The sequence below is a fragment of the Tursiops truncatus genome, chromosome 2, assembly GCF_011762595.2.
Source record: "Tursiops truncatus isolate mTurTru1 chromosome 2, mTurTru1.mat.Y, whole genome shotgun sequence".
NCBI lineage: Eukaryota > Metazoa > Chordata > Mammalia > Artiodactyla > Delphinidae > Tursiops > Tursiops truncatus.
Window position 1 is genome coordinate 83,284,520 of NC_047035.1, and position 17,571 is coordinate 83,302,090.

Here is a 17,571-nt window from a genome sequence, read left to right on the forward strand (position 1 = left end):
GAGTCTAATTTCTGACTTACCAAATTGCGAAGTAATAAATTTGTGATGTTTTAAGCTGCTAAGTTTATGGTAGTTTGTTAGAGCAGCATTAGAAGATGGAGTACACCCCCTCCCTCAGAGATTCATAGTGTGCTTTAGCTATTAAGGGTCTAGAGAGCCTTTCAGGACTCCAGTGTAGCTGGGCTTGTTCAGCTTCCCAGCTACATCTGAGGCTACCATAGTTTCTTCCTTAGGAAATCAGAACAGTGGAGGTTGGTCTGCTGAAGGGGAAAAGAGGTAAAACCTAGGGAGCTGTGGAATAGCTGCATTTTCTGTCTGGGACTGTGCAGCAGAGAAAGCAACGCAATATCACCGCATTATAGACGAGGAAAATCAAAGGTCAGAGAGATTATGTGGCTTGCCTAAGGTTGCACATTTGGTACGATTCTTACAGAACTAGAATCCGGCTTTTCTCAGTTCAAGCGTGGGGCAGGAAACAGCTGGGTCAGAGCCGCCCTAAGAGCTCAGAACATGTGTGAGACTTGGGGCAGAGGGGTGGTCATAGCCTGGCCAGCCACCCCAGAAAAAAGGCAGGCCAAGCGCAAGCACTCAAAGATATCTCACTATGCTCATGACATCAGAGAATCCTGGTGCTTAAAATGTCCCTCGCTAGGCTCAAAGATTAGCTCTAGAGCCTGGACGCAGAGAGCACCTAGAGAGAATTTACACCGCCTAACTCTGCAGCACCTGGACAGCCACAGTCCCCCGGAAACTACCACTCCCACTATGCACGGCGACAGCGTGGACTAAACCTGGGATAAACTACAACTCCCAGAATTCCTTGGGTGGGAGGCGCGAGCGCGGAGGAGCGGAGGGGCGTAGCACGTTGTCGGCGCGGGACCGTTAAATTTGAAACTTGGCGGCTGGACCTGAGGGCTTGAGGTGGCTGGTTCGCGAGGGAGTCAGGTGCGTCGTTTTTTCGGGAGCGCCCTCCGGTCGCTTCAGTACGTCGAAGGGCAGGTTGCAGAAGGACGCCCAGGCGGTCTGCGGCCCTGAAGAAAGGCCCTCGGCAGGACGAGGCCCTGAGCCGGGAATGCAGGATGGCGGCGATGCAGAAGGAAAGGGGTGCGCCGAGGTAGGTACCGGAGAAGGGCGGCCGGGAGCTGGGCCTGCGAGCTCCGAGGGTGCCTGGCAGGTGACAGAGGCTTCACTCAGAGCAGCCCAGGAGAGCACCGGCACGGTCAGGAGAAGAGCAGGCTCGGCCGGATCCTCCTCCCTGCTGGAGTCGGACGCAAGCGGTGGAGGTGAAAGCGCAGAGCAGGGTTAGCACCGACCTCAGTGGGGTGAGGGCGCGTGAGAATCATGCTGCATCCAGCTTCAAAGCCAAGGAGGCTGTGGGACGCCAGGGGTCCAAAGAGCTTGGAATTTGTCGTGTGTTCTGTGTTGGTATCTCAGCCCAGACGTTTGCTAGCTCTTTGACCTTGGACACGTCTTAATATGGAAAACGCTGCTGTTAACGCTACCACGCCGGGTTCTGGGAGAATTCAGAGTAGCTGTAAAGTAACTGCCTCCAAGTAAGTGCTCAGCACATGGTAGGTGCTAGCATTAAGCTAGTAGCACAGTTAGAAATCTAAAAAGCCCTTGTCTGCATGCTGGCTGCTCTTCCTTATTTATACATATATAAGCTCTTACTCCTACCCTCCTGAAGCTTAAGTTCTGGGGTGGGATGAGGGTAGGGGCAACAGACAATAAACAAGATAAATAAGCTAAAAGTTAGATGGTGGTCGGTACTAAAAAAATAAATAAATAAAACATTTGGGGGGGTGCAATTTTCGATAGTTTTGAACAGAGGGCCTCACTGAGAAGGTGTCATTTGGGTCAAGACTTGAAGGAAACTCAAGAGCTAGTTCTGCATAGATCTGGGGGCGGGGGCGGGGAAGTACAAAGGCTGGTGGGTGAGAGTTGCGGGAGGGAGGCGCACTGGGCCAGTATCTGGAGCAGAATGAACCAGAGTAAAAGGAAGCGAAGTAAAAAAGGTGAGGATGCAGGCATTGTAAGGACTTGGCTTTTACTCTGTAGTTGAAAGTTATTGGAAGGTTTTGAGCAGAGGAGAGACATGATCTGACATGTGTTTAAATGGGATCACTTTGGCTGCAGTATTGGAAAGACTAAAGGTAGAAAAGGGTGGAAGCAGGGAGACCGGTTTAGAGGTTATTGAAATGTTCCAGGCAAGAGAAGATGGTGGCCTGAGCCAGGCTGGAGGCAGTGGAGATGGTGAGAAGAGGTTAATTTCTGGATATGTTTTGAAGGTAGAACCTACAGGACTCGCTGAGTGACTGGCGGGGTGGGTGGTGGGTGAGTGGAGTGTCAAGGTTAGCATTAAGAATTTTGACTTGAGCAACTGGAAAAATGAAATTGCCGTTTATTTGAGATGAGGGAAGGACCAGGTCTTTGAGGAGGCAAGAGGAGGAGGAGGAGGGATGGAGGAAGCAATCCAGCTCAGTTTTGGATACTATTTAATAGAGATAATGGGCTTCCCTGGTGGTGCAGTGGTTGAGAGTCTGCCTGCCGATGCAGGGGACACGGGTTCGTGCCCCGGTCCGGGAAGATCCCACATGCTGCGGAGTGGCTGGGCCCGTGAGCCGTGGCCGCTGAGCCTGCACATCCGGAGCCTGTGCTCCGCAACGGGAGAAGCCACAGCAGTGAGAGGCCCGCATACCACAAAAAAAAAAAAAAAAAAAAAAATAGAAATAGTTTAATTGCTATTTTAAAAGCAGGAGAAGAAATTTAGATGAACTTAGGAAATATTTATTCAGTGCTAACTAGTGTTAGATCCTATATTAGAGCATGAGAAAATAAAAATAAATGACATGGCCCTTACATTTACAGGATTCACACAAAATAGTTAAAAAGATATGAGTAGTTACAACCTAAATTATTATTAATCACTTACAGTTTACTTTCTTGAAGGAAGTTTTCAGCTCTCATCTAGACTGAGGTCTCACATAACTTTCACTTTGTTTTGAAGAATAGTGCCTATCTGTTTTAAACCCAGAAATAGTGTCTCTCAGCCAGAAGTAAGCTTCTCTTTGACCATTGCAGAGCTCTGAAGTTCAGAGTACATACCCTTTGTAGTGATTACCTCCAAAAACCTTTTGGGGATTCCCCCCATAGAATTGGTAGAATTGGGGTAGCCATTTGTGACCAGTAAACTGTATTTTTGTCTGCTTCTGCTCTTGGCTACCCGTATACATAAACTTCAGTTTTAAGTCATCAGTTGAAACATGGGGTGTTAGTCTGATAAACACGTTGCTAATTTTAAATTAAACTAGATGATGCATTCAGTTGTAGGCATCGAACTGCTTTTTGTCTACTTTGCCAAATTTATAATACTTTTTTCCCTTTTTTTCTTCCTGCCATAAACTTTCTTCTTATAATATTGTTCACAATACCCTAGCCATGTTCTCTCTTCCATTAGGCAATAGTACAGCCGTAAACTTGGAAACCAGGTCACAGAAAGGCTCAAAAGCTTAGGAGTATAATAACACTACTAATGTGCCAACCCACTATATTCAACCCACAGATCATGATCACTTTTCTGAAAACATTTACAATAATCTAGTGTTATAATAACTCAGTGTTGGTATGAGATTTACTTTTGTTTCCCTCTTCGCAGTGAAGTCATGTCCTTGGAGGGAGATGAATGGGAGCTGAGTAAAGAAAATGTCCAACCTTTAAGGCAGGGGCGGATCATGTCCACACTTCAGGGAGCACTGGCACAGCAAGAATCTGCCTGTAACACTACTCTTCAGCAACAGAAACGGTATGTAGAATGGTTGGGGCTCAACCTGTCATCATTTATCCCCAGTTTGGTAGGTAATGTGGGTGTGGACCCGTGCAGTATGGCATGAGGAGTACTAAACTACTCTTCAAAAGCTGGTAGGATGAGACTCTGTTCCTCTCCTGCTTTCTCATCACACAACAGCTATCTAAAGATCTCCTCAAGTGCACTTAAGAACAAGAGCTATGGGATTTCATTTCATTGTGGAGCAGCCAAACTCTTGTATCAATAGAAATATTTCTCAAACAGGGGGAACTGATAAGTAAAGCAAGTATCATTTTACAGTATTTCACAAAAGTATTATGTCATTCTGGATCCCTAAACAGAATGAACTCTGAGAGTAATCAGTTAATGAAATTGCTTCTTTGGATTCTGAATACTGAGAGAGAGTGAATCTGCTATCTTTTATGTGTACTCAATTATTAACTTTCTAGGAAAGTATTTTCGAGAATGTGCCAGAAAGAAATAGTGGTCTCCAAAGAAAATGTAAACCTCAGAGAAACTGAATTTAACAAACTCAGGAAAATGAAAAGCTAAAAAATACCACTACATTATTCAAATGGACCTATGGAACTTGCTCTCCTCTGACAAATGTTTTGATAAATATACTTTTTTCAAAAAAGTAAAGTATCAGTTTCTACCTTCAGTCTCGTGACAAAATTCTGATATTATAAGCAAATTATCATTTTTTATACATACTTTATTTATTTTATTAATTTTTTGGACGTGCCACATGGCATGCAGTATGTTAGTTCCCCGACCAGGGATCCACCCCACAACCCCTGCAGTATAAGCGCGGAGTCTTAACCACAGGATGGCCAGGGAAGTCCCCAAATTATCATAACTTTGATAGAATGTGATGAATATCCTTGTTCATCTCTTTGGATCTTTAAAAGCATTGAATTTTATGGCTTTGTTTCGCAGATGGTGTTCTATTCTTAAAGCTTCTTGGTTCTGTGACGTTGTGCTAGTTTTTCCACGTCACTAACTCTTCCTTTTTTCTTGTTGGCTTCCTACTGCATTTTATCTAAGTCTCTGTTCTTTGTCCTCCGTTCTCATTCCATATTCAAATTTTCCAGGATTGTTTAACTACTATTTACATCTCTTACTTGCCTTCTATCGATAAATGTCTTTTTATCTACCTATAACATATAATTAGATAAATGTTTCACTAATATATTAAATACTGAATCTTTTCTCTCATAAATGACCTATCTTTTTCTACTCCATTTTGATTAATGGTACCAAAACTCATCTGAATGATCTTACATCACTGCCCTCTCACTCTAATTTTATTTAGTCAATTACTAAGGATTTGTGGTTTTAAATTTTTATTTATTTATTTATTTTTTGCGGTACGCGGGCCTCTCACTGTTGTGGCCTCTCCCGTTGTGGAGCACAGGCTCCGGACGCACAGGCTCAGCGGCTATGGCTCACGCGCGCAGCTGCTCCGCGGCATGTGAGATCTTCCTGGACCAGGGCACGAACCCGTGTCCCCTGCATCGGCAGGCGGACTCCCAACCACTGCGCCACCAGGGAAGCCCATGTGATTTTTATTTTTAAAGTATAATTTACATGCAGTGAAATGCTCAGATTTTTAGTTAGTTTTAAGACATTTCAAGACACAGAACATTTTTATTACCTCAGAAAGTTCTCTCATGCCCCTTCCCAATCAATCTTCCTCTCCCTCATGAAGCAACCAGTGATTAGATTTCTATCACCATAGGTTATTTTGTTTATTCTAGAATTTTATATAAATGGAATCCTACAGTTCTTTCAGTATGTTTTTTAGCCTTTTTCATGTTGCATGTCTCAGTAGATTTTTCCTTTTTATTACTGAGTAGTATTCCATTTGTTTATCCATTCAGTTGATGGACAAGTAGATTCTTTCCAATTATGTGCTTTATGAATAAAGCTGCTATGGGCATTCTTGCATAAGGCTTTCTGTGGACATAGATTTTCATTTCTCTCAGAATAGAATTGCTAGGTCATAGAATAAATGTATGTTTAATTTTTTAAGACACTGCTGGTTTTCCAAGGAGGTTGTAACATTTTACACTCCTATCAGCCATGTATGAGAATTTATTTGCTCCAAATCCACTCCCATATTTGATGGGGTAATTTATTTTCATTTTAACCATTCTGGTGGGTGTATAATAGTATCTCATTATGGTTTTGCTTCCTATCTCCCAGGTGACTAATGATGGTGAGCACTTTTTCACTTGCTTGTTGGCCTTTTATATATCTTCTTTTGTGGTGCATTTGTTTAGATATTTGGCCTAGTTTTAAAATTGGATTGCAGGAGTTCTTTATATAGTCTGTATACAAATCCCTTATCTAATATATGTGTTACAAATATTTTCTCCCAGTCCATGGCTATCTTATTTTCTTGGTGGTATTTTTTGACAAGCAAAAGTTTTTTGTTTTTGTTTTATTTTTGAATTTTATTTATACAGCAGGTTCTTATTAGTTATCCATTTCATACATATTAGTGTATATATGTCCATCCCAATCTCATCCCACCATCCCCACCACCACTTTCCCCTTTGGTGTCCATACGTTTGTTCTCTACACCTGTGTCTCTATTTCTGCCTTGCAAACCGATTCATCTGTACCATTTTACTAGGTTCCACATATATGTGTTAATATACGATATTTGTTTTTCTCTTTCTGACTTACTTCACTCTGTATGACAGTGTCTAGATCCATCCACGCCTCTACAAATGACCCAATTTTGTTCCTTTTTATGGCTGAGTAATATTCCATTGTATATATGTACCACATCTTCTTTATCCATTTGTCTGTTGATGGGCATTTAGGTTGCTATCATGACCTGACTATTGTAAATAGTGCTGCAATGAACATTGGGGTGCATGTGTCTTTTTGAATTATGGTTTTCTCTGAGTATATGCCCAGTAGTGGGATTGCTGGGTCATATGGTAGTTCTATTTTTAGTTTTTTAAGGAACCTTCATACTGTTCTCCATAGTGGCTGGATCAATTTACATTCCTACCAACAGTGCAGGAGGGTTCCCTTTTCTCCACACCCTCTCTAGCATTTACTGTTTGTAGATTTTCTGATGATGCCCATTCTGACTGGTGTGAGGTGATACCTCATTGTAGTTTTGATCTGCATTTCTCTAATAATTAGTGATGTTGAGCAGCTTTTCATGTGCTTCTTGGCCATCTGTATATCTTCTTTGGAGAAATGTCTATTTAGGTCTTCTGCCCATTTTTGGATTGGGTTGTTTGTTTTTTTAATATTGAGCTGCATGAGCTGTTTATATATTTTGGGGATTAATCCTTTGTCCGTTGATTCGTTTGCAAATATTTTTTCCCATTCTGAGGGTTGTCTTTTCATCTTGTTTGTAGTTTCCTTTGCTTTGCAAAAGCTTTTAAGTTTCATTAGGTCCCATTTGTTTATTTTTGTTTTTATTTCCATTACTCTAGGAGGTGGATCAAAAAAGATCTTGCTGTGATTTATGTCAAAAGAGTGTTCTTCCTATGTTTTCCTCTAAGAGTTTTATAGTGTCCAGTCTTACATTTAGGTCTCTAATCCATTTTGAGTTTATTTTTGTGTATGGTGTTAGGGAGTATTCTAATTTCATTCTTTTACCTGTAGCTGTCCACTTTTCCCAGCACCACTTATTGAAGAGACTGTCTTTTCCCCATTGTATATTCTTTTCCCCATTGTGCTTCCTTTGTCATAGATTAGTTGACCATAGGTGCGTGGGTTTATCTCTGGGCTTTCTATCCTGTTCCATTGATCTATATTTCTGTTTTTGTGTCAGTAACATATGACAAGCAGAAGTTTTTAATTTTTTTTTTTTTTGGGCTGCATTTGGTCTTTGTTGCTGCACGCAGACTTTCTCTAGTTGCGGAGAGCAGGGACTACTCTTCGTTGAGATGCGTGGGCTTCTCATTGCAGTGGCCTCTCTTGTTGCGGAGCACGGGCTCTAGGCGCGCGGGCTCAGTAGTTGTGGCTCGCGAGCTCTAGAGCACAGGCTCAGTAGTTGTGGCGCAGGGGCTTTGTTGCTCCGCAGCAAGTGGAATCTTCCCAGAGCAGAGCTCGTACTCGTGTCCCCTGCATTGGCAGGTGGATTCTTAACCACTGTGCCACCAGGGAAGTCCAGAAGTTTTTAATTTTGATGAAGTTTAATTAATTAGTTCTTTCTTTTAGTGCGTTTTGTATCTTCTCTAGGAAATCTTTTCCTGCCCCAAAGGTGCAAAGATATTCTCCTGTGATTTCTTCTAACTTTATTGTTTTAGCTTTTATGTTTAAATTTATCCTTGAGTATGGTGTGAGGTTGGAGTAAAAGGTCTTCTGCATCCACCCCCACCCCCACCCCCACGTGAATATCTAGTTGTTCTGCCTCCATTTGTTGAAGAGATTATTTTTTTCTTTCCCCATTGAATTGCTTCGGGACTCTTGTCAAAAAGCATTTGACTGTATATGTGTGGATCATTTCTGAGCTCTCTATTCTGTTCCGTTGATCTAATTGTCTTTCTTTTCACCAATTATATATTGTCTTGATTAGCTTTATATAGTAAAGACTAGAATCAGGTAGCGTGAGTTCTCCAACTCTTGTTGTTCTTTTTCAAAATTGTTTTGGCTATTCTTGGTCCTTTGCCTTCCCAAATTTTAAAATCATCTTGTCAGTTTCTAGAAAAGAGACTGCTGGGATTTGGGTTAGATTGCATTGAATCCATAGATAAATTTGGAAGATTGCTGATTTTTTTTTTTTTTTTTTTTTTGGTGGTACGCGGGCCTCTCACTGCTGTGGCGTCTCCTGCTGTGGAGCACAGGCTCCGGACCCGCAGGCTCAGCGGCCATGGCTCACGGGCCCAGCCGCTCCGCGGCATGTGGGATCTTCCCGGACTGGTGCACGAACCCGCGTCCCCTGCATTGGCAGGCGGACTCTCAACCTCTGCGCCACCAGGGAAGCCCAAGATTGCTGATTTTTATCAGTAGTGTACATAATTATGTCACCTTAGCTACATAATTGTGTACACTTTTCTAATTTTTCCTTTTCTGATAGTGTTGTTACCACCCAGGGTTCTTGGACTCTTTAATCAATAGAAATTGATAAGGGGCCAGACCAGAAATTCAGGCAAGGCTTTTTTGGGACTCGTGCTGCAGGGAGCAAATAACAGGTTCCCCTGAGCTGGGGCGAGCTGGTTTCTTAAATGGGGTGAGGATAGGAGTGGGTCCAAGGGTTGGGCCAGAGGGGTGACTTGGGTGATCTGCCCACCCCCTTGGTGGTGCTGTGTGCAGGGATCATTAGCAGTACTCTGCTTTTGTTCCTGAAACCTCAGAAGTGGTGGGTTTTGGGTCTTTTTGGATCTTATTGTTCATAATTTGCCCCAACTGCAAATGTACACAGTTATTTTTAGTCCCTTATAGTTTCTTTGTATTCTGTTGCACAAGGAGACTTTTGTCCAGGTGCCAGCACTGCGGCAAAGGGTCCCAGGTCCCAGCCTGTCTCAGTGTTACCTGATTAGTCTTTTTGAAATCTTTACTTACCATATTCAAGATACTCTCCAATTGAAGAACCACTAGTGGCTTGAACAGGTAGAATCCAAACTCTTTAAATTTACATTTAAAGCATTCCCTTCTTACCTCTCCAGATACCTCCATTTATTCCCAATACTGACTTTATGTTATAGCTTAATTCCCTCTGGGTTAACTGTCCCCTTTTGACAATTTTATTCAATACTGATTTCCCTCTCTCTTGGAAAATTCCCTTTTTCTTTCAAATCTTGTGGTTCCTTCAGAGTCCCACCTTCTAAGATTGCTTCTATGATACCTCCTTTTGACTTCATAAAGCCTTTACTATCCATTCTTGGCAATTGTAATATACTGCTCTGTATTATTAATTTTTCATTTATGTATTGTCTTTCTTATTAGGGCATAAATTCCTTTGTGTCAGGGACTATTCTTTATGTCAAACATAACCCGTTATACAGTTTTTTTTTTCTTTTTTTTTTTTTTTTTGCCCCGGACGTGCAGGCTCAGCGGCCATGGCTTGCGGGCCCAACCGCTCCGCAGCATGTGGGATCCTCCCGGACCGGGGCACGAACCCGAGTCCCCTGCATCGGCAGGCAGACCCTCAACCACTGTGCCACCAGGGAAGCCCCTTATACAGTTTTTATTGATTAAGCATTTATCTAAATTGTGGTTTATTACCCAATACTTCCCCTCTATTCTAACCGGTCAGTCTTAACTTAGTCTTAGCCCTCTGCTTTCCCAGCTCTTTACAAAGTCATATTTCACACTTTCTCTGAAGCATTCCTCCAATTTATATGTGGTTTAATTCTTCTCTGACTAATGTTACCCATGGAATTTTTCTTTAAGATTCTTATTTCTATATATATCTGTATGTGTGTGTGTTTAGTTTTTTTTCAGTGCTATCAGATACATATAAAATAATAGCTGTCATTTATTGAGTACTTACTATGTCTAAACACTACACTTAAGACTAGTCAACCTAATAAGATAGATAGTATTATTATCCCCATTTTATAGATGAGGAAACTGAAAACAGTTTAAATAGCTTTTCTAATGTTACTCAGCTAGTGATTACTGGAGCTGCATTGGAACCTAGGGAGTCTTGTTCCAAAGATTTAAACTGCTGTGTAATACTTCTTTTCTATATGTTGTCTTGGAATTTCTCTAATTTCTGTATATTTTATTTCTTCTGTTATATTATCAGGCAGAATCCTGATTGTTTCTATTCTTTTTCTTTCTGTTTAATAAGCCCTCAAACTCCAGTGCAGTTATATAGGTTGATATTAAACACTTAATAATGAATAAAAATGAAGGTGATACTTGTTCATTTGGCTTTTATCACTATTGCTTATGCTCACATTTTCTGTTTAAATTTCAGGGAATTTGAATCTGAAATTCGATTTTATGCTGGAAATGACCCTCTGGATGTTTGGGATAGGTGAGTCTTTTTATTTAACAAGGACCATAGAAACTTAACAGGTGAGTCCTTATGGCCATGCATCTCAAACTGGATGTTTTGCAGACACAGATAAGCAAAATAATCATAGTGTATCTTCCTGAGGTGTGACTGTGAGCTATACCTGTCTATCACCATCCCCATTATTTCCCACAGGTATATGTTAGCAATATTTGGAAAAGTTTGAGGTATACAGGCTTAGGGCATGTCATTGAGGACCTCTAAATATACTGGTAAATATATCAGTATATTAGATATTTCTGCTTTAAAAAGTCCAGAATGGGTCTTGGAGCAAGATAATGTTAAACTTGAAAAATATTCTTTTCCTCTCTTCTCATTCAGGTATATTAACTGGACAGAGCAGAACTATCCTCAGGGCGGGAAGGAGAGTAATATGTCAACATTATTAGAAAGAGCTGTAGAAGCACTACAAGGAGAAAAACGATATTATAATGATCCTCGATTTCTTAGTCTCTGGCTTAAGCTGGTAAGTCTTTCTCAAGTGCCATCTGAGTTTAAAATATTAAACCAAGAGATTTTCTCTAGAGGTATCTTGTACACCAAAAAACTGAGCTGTTCAGTAGATACTAAACATTTAATAAATATTCAATATTTGTTAAATTGTTTCTACTTTAGAGGTGGATTTTACTATAAGGTTTTTTTATCCCTTTAAAAGTGATCATAAGGCCTGTCTTATTTCTCTGTAGGAGTGGGTTATTTATTGATTTTAAACATCATTGGGCCATGCAACTGTACTGGGGGAGGATGTGTAGGAGCCAACACATGGCAGTAGTACAATTGTTTGGGGAAAAGCTTTTGTAGGTGATTCTGGTATCCCTTTCTCCCAGCTTTTGAATCTTCACCATAAAAAAAAAGTGATGTTTATTTTTCATCTGTCTTTGGGTTTCTTTCACCTAGTATGTTGCTACAATTAAAAATATTGACCTGACCACTTTGTACTATCTTACTTGACATGTAGTTCTTTTAAGAACACTCTTGAGGATTTTTTTACGAAAATGTCTTTGTAAAAATTATGGCCAGGGTTTCTTAGACATTAATTTCATTGCTTTTATCCTAAAAGAGATTAGAAAAAAAGCAAGTGATAAATATTTAGAATAGAATTTTAGATGATAGAATTAGATATTGGATATCTAATAATTTTTACTAAAAATTTTAAGTAAAATATATTTAAAAATTAAAAATACATTTTTAAAAATTTATTAAAAATAAGTAATTAGATAATTCTAAATAACAGAATATTTACAACCATTGTAATATGATAAAATACTAACACTGGAAATTAATAAGATTTCTGGCTAAAATATATCTCTTGGGGAGGACTTAACTTAAACTTCAAATAGTTACTAATACAGGAAGTTAGGTGAATCCTGAAGATATCATTATCTTGATTTCTGCAGGACATTTGACATATCTTGGCATCCTTATACAAGTTGGTGAAATTACCTTAGGAATAGTAGTTGGAATTTATAACAAAGGATGGCACACAAAGAATTCTAAACAGATTTGTTAGTATGGAGACTGTGGTTTCTGGTGGTATACTAATGGATTTTGTTCTTCATTCTATTCTATATAATATTCTTATGTGTGATTTATTAGAAGGTTGAACTAAATAAACCTCTAACGTGACTTTTAATCCCAGGTTTCTGTGACTATATTTAGTTGGAGCTATTAAAAGTAACAATTGGAATAATTTCTCTGTTCACTTGTGTTAACCTGGTGCTTGGACTGAAAAGCAGTGATTATCGTAGAGTAAAAGACATAGTCTAAACCAGTACTCCTGAAAGAATGGTCTGTAGACTGTTCAAGATAAGTACAAAAATTGAGAGTAAGCATTTAGAAATTTTGTTAACAGTTTAGCATTGGCACAACATCTAAGCACATCCTCATTTTTCTGGTAACTTCTCTTTTTATTGTATTTTTAAAAAATATCAGTCAGTACCTTGATTTCAATGTGGTGAAACCTTGAACGGGGAACCCAACTGATCCTGACTCAAAAAACTGTAAGACAGTAAACTTGAATTGTTTTATGCTACTAAATTTGTGGTAATTTATGATACACCAATAGATGAATGCAATGGAAAAAAAAATCAGCAATGGAATGGAAACTTTTAAACACACACACACACACACACGCACACACACACCTGTCTCCTTCACCACAGGTAATCTGAGAAGGACTGGTCTAGATAACCGTCAAATTCAAATTATCAGCTCTAGAGTGATCAGCAGTAATTTAAACTTTGCACCTGGAAAATAAGGTCCATATGAAACTATTTTGCTGTCTTTCTTAGTCAAGAGGAGTAAAGGTGGGTTTCTCACACTACTCTTTTGATTTGCAGAAAGATTTCTGCAGTCAGAGGTTTTTTTTGTTTTTTTTTAAATTTATTTTATTTTATTTATTTTTATTTTTGGCTGTGTTGGGTCTTCGTTGCTGCACGCCGGCTTTCTCTACTTGCGGCCAGCGAGGGCTACTCTTCGTTGCAGCGCTCTGGCTTCTCATTGTGATGGCTTCTCTTGCTGTGGAGCACGGGCTCTAGGTGCGTGGGCTTCAGTAGTTGTGGCACGCAGGCTCAGTAGTTGTGGCACACGGGCTTAGTTGCTCTGCGGCATGTGGGATCTTCCCGGACCAGGGCTCGAACCCGTGTCTCCTTCATTGGCCACCAGGAAAGCCCCAGTTATTTTTATAAAGGATAACTACAATCTAGCTAAGGAAATATTTGTTCTTAGAAAATATCCAGTATTTTTAGTTAAAAGTGTAAAATTGTTTTAATTTGGCTTTTTAAGGTTACCAAAAAGGTATGTTTAACTTTTGAATCTATTAATCTCACCATCTTATCCTTTTATTGATATTTATGTTATTTCTTAAGTGATCTCATTCAGCAGTCTGGAATAACCTGATATGTATTGGCTATCCCATGCTGTACCACAGCTATTCAGAAAGCCGTTAACGAAGTGCAGTCAATTTTAAGCTTTATTTATGTAGTAATAGATATCGAGGACTGGATCTTATACTGATAACGCATTGAGAATTATAACTTTGCTTGAAACACCATCACATATGGGAAAACATCTCTAATTCGGATAAGCAGAAAAACTGCATTTACTAAATTACTGCAAAATTAAAGTATAAAATACTAATTGTTTTTGTCAAAGATATAAATGGAGCATTTCATTTTTTCAGGCTTTTTCTACCAGACCCTGGGTAGGGACCTGAATATAGTAGATAGCAATGTTTTCTGCCTTCGTGAAGAGAAATTGGTTAACTGCTAATGCTTTTCATTTGTTACAGGGGCATTTATGCAATGAACCTTTGGATATGTACAGTTATTTACATAACCAAGGAATTGGCATTTCACTTGCTCAATTCTATATCTCATGGGCTGAAGAATATGAAGCTAGAGAAAACTTTAAGAGAGCAGATGTGATATTTCAGGAAGGGATTCAACAGAAGGCTGAACCACTGGAAAGACTGCAGTCCCAGCACCGGTAAACTGCTTCTCTGGAGCTTGTCTTAACTGGTTAAAACTAATAACAGTCGTTTTGCATCTGAATAAAGTGCTCTCTATGGATTGGCAAATTAACTTCATTACTATTCAGTTTTTTAAAAGACATATTTAAATATTTTCCATTTAACATTCTGTAAAATGTACTCTGGTGTACAGTTCTATACATTTTCACAAGTGAGTAGAGACATGTAACCATTACCATAATCAAGATATAGAATAATTTCATCACTCCATAGAATTCCCTCACGTTATCCCTTTGTTGTCAACACCTACTCACAATCCCAATCTCTAGCAACCACTGATGTGTTCTCCAGCCCCATAGTTTTGCCTTTTCCATAATGTCATATAAATGGAATCATACAGTATATAGTCTTGATTCTGGCTGCTTTCATTTAGCACAATGCATTTGAGTTGTAAGAGTTCTTTATATATGCTGAATACAAGCCTTTTGTCAGATGAGTGATTTGTAAGTCTTTTCTCCTAGCTTGAGTCTGGGAGTGTTTTTTATAGACCAAAGTTTTTAATTTTGAAGAAGTTTAACTTACAATTATTTCTTGTATGGATCGTGCTTTTGGTATATCTAAGAATTCCATCTAGCTGAAGGTCACAGAGGTCACGCCTATGTTTTTATCCTAAAGTTTTATAGTTTACTTTTTACATTTAAATCTGTGATCCATTTTGAGTTAATTTTTGTAGAAGGTATCAAGGCTGTTTTTTTTTTTTATTTTGCATATGAGCCTCCATTTATTCCTGTGCCACTTGTTGAAAAGACTTTCTCCATTGAATTACTTGCATCTTTGTCAAAAAGCAAGTGATCATATTTGTATAGGTTTATCTCTGTTACTCTGTTTTGTTCTGTTGATCTCTGTGTCTATCATTGGTATATATCACACTATCTAGATTGCTGAAGTTTTATAGTAAGTCTGGAAATCAGGTAATATGAGTCTTCTAACTGTTCTTTTTAAGTCTTCTAGTTCCTTTGACTCTGTGTATAAATTCTAGAATCAGCTTCCTGGGATTTTGATGAATATTGTGCATGAACAAGGTATATTTCTCCATTTATTTAGATCTTTGATTTCTCTTAGTGGGCTTTGGTAGTTTTTGTCTTTCAAGGAATTGGTCCATTTCATCCAAGTGATGAGTTTATGGACATAGAATTGTTCATAGTATTCCTTTATTATCCTTTTAATGTCTGTAGGTTATGTAGTAACCCCCCTTCTTTTGTTTTTCATATTGATAGTCCTGATATTGGTCTTCTCTTTTTCCTGTCAGTCTGGGTAGAAGTTTATTGATTTCTCTTGATCTTTTTAGGGAATCAGCTTTTGGTTCCATTGATTTTTCTCTTAATTGATATTCTGCTCTTAATTTTATTAATTTCTGCTCTTTATTATTTCCTTCTCTGTGCTTGCTTTGGGTTTAACTTGCCCTTCTTTTTCTAATTTAAGGTGACACTTAGAGCACTGATTTCTAGAATTTTCTTTTCTAATATAAAAAATGTCTGTCTAAGCACTGCTTTAGCCGTATCCCACAAATTTTGATATAATATTATATTTTCATTTTCATTCAGTTCAAAATATTTTTTAATTTTCTTTATGTCTTCCTTTTGATCCATGGGTTATATAGAAGTGTATTGTTTAATTAGGACATGTTCGGAGATTTTTCAGATATCTCCCTGTTAACTGATTTCTAGTTTAATTCCATTATGATCAGAGAACATAATTTGTATGATTTCAATTCTTTTGAATTTATTAAGGTTCATTTTATGGCCCAGAATATGGTCTATCATGGTGAATGTTTTGTGTATACCTGAAAAATATGTCTTTTCTGCTGTTTTGGAGTAAAATGTTCTGTAAATGTCATTTAGGTTAAGTTGATTGGTAATCTGTTCTAGTCTTCTGTATCCTTGCTGATTTTCTGTCTACTTGCTCTATCAGTTACTGAGAGAGGAATTTCGAAGTTTCTTTTATTGTGTTTTGTTTGTTTGGTTGTTTGTTCGTTTTTCTTGACGCGTGGCTTGTGAGATCTTAGTTCCCCGACCAGGGATTGAACCTGGGCCCTCACCAATGAGAGTGCAGAATCCTAACCACTGGACTACCAGGGAATTCCCTCTTTTATTGTGAATTTATGTTTCTTCTTTGAGCTCATATCAGTCTTGCTACATGTATTTTGAAGTTCTGTTGTTAGGTTTATACACATTTAGAATTGATCCCTTTATCATTATATAATGTTCATCTTTATCCCTGATCATACTCGTTCTGAAGTCAGCTTAATCTGATATTGATATAGGCAGTCCAACTTTCTTTAGTTTGCATGGTACATGTTTTTCCTTTCTTTACTTTTTTTTTTTAACAGTTTTAGAGTTGTGCAGCCATTGCCACAATCTAATTTTACAACATTTTTAACACCCCAAAATGAATTCCATACTTATTAGCAGTCACTCCCCATTCCCACTCACCCCAGTTCCAGGCAACCACTAATCTGCTTTCTCTCTCTGCATTTGCCTCTTCTGGACATTGCATGTAAATGGAATCCTACATTATGTGGTCTTTTGTGACTGGCTTCTTTCACTTAGCATGTTTTCAGGGTTCATCATAGATGAACTTAGTGTGGCATATATCAGTATTTCATTCCTTTTTATTGTTGAATAATATGTCATTCTATGGACATACCACATTTTGTTGATCCATTCTTCAGTTATTGGGCATTTAGGTTTTTATTTTTTGGCAATTATGAAATAATGCTGCTGTAAACATTCACATTACAGGTTTTTGTGTGGATTCCCTTTTACTTTTTTCTTTTTAACAAAGGGAGTTCTTTTTTTTGTTGAAGTATAGTTGATGTACAGTATTGTAAAAGTTACAGGCGTACAATATAGTGATCCACAATTTTTAAAGGTTATACTCCATTTATAGTTATTATAAAATATTGGCTGTATTCCCTGTGTTGTATAATATGTCCTTGTAGGTTATTTTATACCTAATAGTTTGTACCTTCCAATTCCCTACCCCTATGTTGCCCCTCCCCCTTCCCTCTCCCCACTGGTAACCACTAGTTCTCTATATCTTTGAGTCTGTTTCTTTTTTATTTTATTCACTAGTTTGTTGTATTTCTTAGATGCCACATATAAGTGATATCATACAGTATTTGTCTCTGCCTCTGACTTATTTCACTTTGCATAATCCCCTCCAAGTTCATCCATGTTGTTGCAAATGACAAGATTTCATTCTTTTTTATGACTGAGTAGTATTCCACTGTATATG

At 38.6% G+C, this 17,571-nt stretch overlaps 1 protein-coding gene across 1 annotated transcript in view; it reads left to right on the plus strand.

Moving 5' to 3' along the window:
• Positions 1-891: 891 nt before the first annotated feature.
• The window catches only part of BUB1B (BUB1 mitotic checkpoint serine/threonine kinase B), a 56,645-nt gene continuing 39,965 nt past the window's right edge, over positions 892-17,571 (plus strand). Inside the window, exons 1-5 of the mRNA XM_019935283.3 lie at positions 892-1,114; positions 3,656-3,802; positions 10,707-10,766; positions 11,127-11,271; positions 14,095-14,291. Coding sequence (XP_019790842.1) covers positions 1,080-1,114; positions 3,656-3,802; positions 10,707-10,766; positions 11,127-11,271; positions 14,095-14,291 — 584 coding nt within the window. The 5' untranslated portion in view covers positions 892-1,079. The remainder of the gene's footprint in view (positions 1,115-3,655; positions 3,803-10,706; positions 10,767-11,126; positions 11,272-14,094; positions 14,292-17,571) is intronic.